The sequence below is a fragment of the Coffea eugenioides genome, chromosome 7 (genome assembly GCF_003713205.1).
Source record: "Coffea eugenioides isolate CCC68of chromosome 7, Ceug_1.0, whole genome shotgun sequence".
NCBI lineage: Eukaryota > Viridiplantae > Streptophyta > Magnoliopsida > Gentianales > Rubiaceae > Coffea > Coffea eugenioides.
In genome coordinates this window covers 8903723-8907908 of record NC_040041.1, presented here as the reverse complement: position 1 = coordinate 8907908, position 4186 = coordinate 8903723, and the positions used below count along the sequence as shown (strand labels likewise).

Genomic DNA, 4186 nt, shown 5'->3' with positions numbered 1-4186 from the left:
ACCAAGTAATTTTTTATTCCCTTTATTCGCGCAAACAATTTTTTCCCCTCCTTTTTTTCCATTCTAACCGTTATCATTATTCTTTTTTCTTCAACTGTCAAATAGAATACGAACATCATCAGCCTCGTTGCACAAAAATTGCACGGAAGAACAATTATTTGCTGCATTCAACCCTCTTCTCCATCAATCAGGCTGTCTCAAGCACCTGCATTCAACATTGTAACTTCATACTTTTTAGATGATCTATTAATCGTTAACCAGCTAAACTTTCACAGCCTCACCATTCAAGATAAAAACTGAACTTGCTTGCTTTACATTTTTACAACGCCTGTATAATTACGACTTCTTTCCAATGCAACTGCTTTTTCACTTTTATTCCTGTATAATATAGCTCCGTTTTTAACTCCTATTCTTCAATCTCGCAAATATTACTAGCTAAACATTAACTGGGCATGTATACCACCGCGCAAAGCGCGGTGTTACCACCTAGTTCGTGCATAACGTTGTTGATGCAGACCCCCATGGATTATCCGTTGTTTTTACCTTTTCAAGATTCCTGCTTGTCTCATTATTCTTGTTTATCATGGTTCACCATCCGAGCACAGTACAATATTGGCATTACGTGTTTCTGGCATTATGTTTTTCTTGGCTCACCGCATTTGCCTTGTATGGTCTTTTAAGTGAGAAAATAGGAGACCGTTTTAAGACCCAATGCAAAGTGTCCCAAATGACCTGGGGGAAGCTAATTGAATTTTACCACATTTTGTGGTGCAATAACCTTGGACTGGAGGATGCTTGTAATCTACTTTACCGTCCATTTAACTCCAATTGCTGTCTGATGTCTTCGAGTCATTGACAATTCAGAAAAAACATTAAGATGGTTGATGCATAAAGAAAAGGTAAAAGATATATAGAGTGATGTCTTTCCAGCATTAATGCTACTTTCTTTTTCTTTTTCTTTTTTTTTTTGTTTTGGAAAAATATATCATTATGACAGATTTTTTATTTTTATTATTTCTTTGGTAGAAAGGTGAAAGACATTAAAATCCTAATTCATAAAAGACAACAATCCGGGAGGGCAATGAACAACAGTACAAGATGAAGATGTGGGCTCCCTTTGTACCGGAAGTAGTTGCCTGCAATCAAGGGTGATAGGAGCAATGTCATGACCACAGATATATCTCATGTTATGGATAATAATAATAATGTACCCTTGTACCAGAAGGGTCCAAAACAAGAATTTAGTGCCGAAATAATGGTCGCAATATTCCATAATTGAGAGTTACAGCCCGACAAATCATGGTTGAAATCCACCATTTACACAGCCGAAAGCAATATTCAGCATCCAACACTGTCAAGACGGTGAAGTGGGTTTACAAGTGGCTCCTGCCTAACAAAGTTCCAGAAGTCCACTCACCTCCTTAGGCCCCGCCAAAACTCAGAATAGTTTCACTATCATCTAACGGAGTATCTGTTCAGGATTTCGTTCTTTAAAACTATATATACATCATCTCCATGATATTCTTTGATCTCCTCAGCTCTGTTTCTTCCTCTTAATCCATCCCATTTTGGTTTTCTTGATATACTGAAATAATCATGGAGAAATCTCCTGAAGAACAGCATCCAATCAAGGCTTTTGGTTGGGCTGCCAGAGACGTTTCTGGTTTTCTCTCTCCTTTCAATTTCTCTAGAAGGTATCCTCTGCAGTTCTTACTTGGAATTCACTCCTTTCTTCGTCCCATATTGAATGGCTTGTGATGATTTTCTAGAGCTAATGTTGGTCGGCAAATTTAGTTATTTCAAGCACGCAAACTCTGGCAAAGTATTTGTGAGTGTTACGCACAATTTTGCAAGTGCAATAGTAGTATCAAAATTTGCTTCCTTGATTCAACATCCTCTTGAAAAGTACCTTGCTTGATGAATGTCTGCAGGGAAACTGGCGAAAAAGATGTTCAAATCAATATATTGTATTGTGGAATATGTCACACTGATCTTCACTGTGCCAAGAATGAATGGGGCTCCTCCAAGTATCCTATTGTTCCAGGGTATTATATTTCTTGTATGCAGATAGAGAATTAAAGTTTCGTGCCGCAGTACTTATGCTCTTGGATTCTATTACTAATAATGAAATCTAGATCTAGAAATGGGTAAAATACAAAGTAAAGGTTGTCTCAATGAACCCAATGTATGATTGCAACAGAAGTAACTGAAATTCAATCATTCATCTTTCCAGAACACTGTAAGTGGCTGATTTTCTTGGTTCGTTCAAATTAAGCTTCCATAGATATTTTCTTAATATTATCAGGGTTTAGTAGTATAAGTCCACCAGACTGAATAAACAAAAATTATAAAAGAAATGGACAGAGAAAGAGTTAAGAAAAAACAGCTTGAGATCAGTGCCATATATTTGATAGCTCTATTGGTTGATGCAGGCATGAAATTATGGGAGTGGTGACAGAAACAGGTGGCAAGGTAACCAAGTTCAAAGTTGGGGATAAGGCTGGTGTGGGATGCATGGTTGGATCATGCCTCTCCTGTGAGAACTGTTCCAACAATCTTGAAAACTACTGCAAAAAAATCATTCTAACTTACAATTCAGTCTATCACGACGGAACACTAACATATGGAGGATATTCTGACATATTGGTTGCCAATGAGCATTTTGTAGTCCGAATTCCTGATAATTTGCCACTTGATGCTGGTGCACCTCTACTATGTGCTGGGATCACAACCTATAGCCCCCTCAAGTATTTTGGACTGGACAAACCTGGTATGCACATTGGTATTGTGGGTCTGGGAGGATTAGGGCATATTGCTGTGAAGTTTGCAAAGGCATTCGGCGTTAAAATCACAGTCATCAGCACATCTTTGCATAAGAAGAAGGAAGCCCTTGAACATCTTGGCGCTGATTCATTTTTAGTCAGCACTGATAAAGATCAGATGAAGGTAGCTAGATCACTTACTACACAAGGTTCCTGTTTTTAACTGATTTCAACTTTTTTTCATCATCTTTGATTTGCAAAATCTGTTGTTTGATATTATTAGGCAGCTATGGACAGCATGGATGGTATCCTTGACACAGTCTCTGCTGTTCATCCACTCCTTCCATTGATTAGTCTCTTGAAGTCTCATGGAAAGCTTGTTATGGTTGGCGCACCCGATCGGCCACTTGAGCTACCCGTCTTTCCCATGCTTGCAGGTAAAGAGTTCAAGAACACTATTTTTGAGCACGTTTTATTATCAAAGTTGAAGCAAACAAAAACCTCCAGAATGCTAACTTGAGGGCTTAATTTGCAGGAAGAAAGATACTAGCTGGAAGTGGCATTGGGGGAATGAAGGAGACACAAGAAATGCTTGATTTTGCAGCAGAACATAAAATAGTTGCTGATATTGAGATCATTCCAATGGATTATGTCAATACTGCCATGGAGAGATTATCCAGAGCTGATGTCAAGTATAGATTTGTAATTGATGTTGCTAACAGTCTTAAGGCTGCTTAAGCTGGTTCAATTTGTGCGTCTGCTTGATTCCTAGAAGTCATCATTCTAGGTAGAAATTTACTTGGAATTTCCACTTGTGTTTTTGTGACTGCTAAGACTTTCAGAGGAGAATTTGAAATTTTCGTCCTTGTCATCCTAAGTAAATTTTTGGGGAGAATTCAAGGGAAATTTTTTTTTTTTGATAAAATATCATAATTTCTAAAATTTGCACTGATGGTAGAAATTATATCATCAAACATCCACAGACATCAAAAAATAGAGCTAGAGAAAGGATACTCAGATTTGAAGAATAATAAAATTACATTATAAAGCTCCAAATTTAAAAAATGAAATAAAATAATTGTAACTCCACGGACATTCGTGCATGCTTCTAATTGTCAAATCTGCTAATTAACTGTTTCAAATTCAGATATTATGGTGAGATCTGCTGAATAGATCTAAGAAATTCCAGATTTAATAATAAAAATTTGAAAAAATTTAGATCTAATAAAAGAAAAATGAAAAAATTATCAAACAAACAAACAAGAGAAGAGCATCCAAAGGCCAAACCATTTTGTTCTTTTCATTGCTTTCTTGTTTACTTCTTACGCATACAGAGCGGAGAGTTTTGAGATTTTATACACGATACATATTAAGAGTAAATATAGATGGCTTTACATGAAATAGATCAACTGATGAATAAACAG

At 36.7% G+C, this 4186-nt stretch overlaps 1 protein-coding gene across 1 annotated transcript; it reads left to right on the top strand.

Moving 5' to 3' along the window:
* Nucleotides 1-1557: 1557 nt before the first annotated feature.
* Nucleotides 1558-3603, top strand: LOC113778808 (8-hydroxygeraniol dehydrogenase-like). Its single transcript, XM_027324304.1, has 5 exons — nucleotides 1558-1694; nucleotides 1932-2045; nucleotides 2433-2946; nucleotides 3046-3199; nucleotides 3298-3603. Exons 1-5 carry the CDS (start codon nucleotides 1597-1599, stop codon nucleotides 3498-3500), a joined length of 1083 nt encoding a protein of 360 aa, XP_027180105.1. The 5' UTR covers nucleotides 1558-1596; the 3' UTR covers nucleotides 3501-3603.
* The last annotated feature ends 583 nt before the right edge of the window (nucleotides 3604-4186 follow it).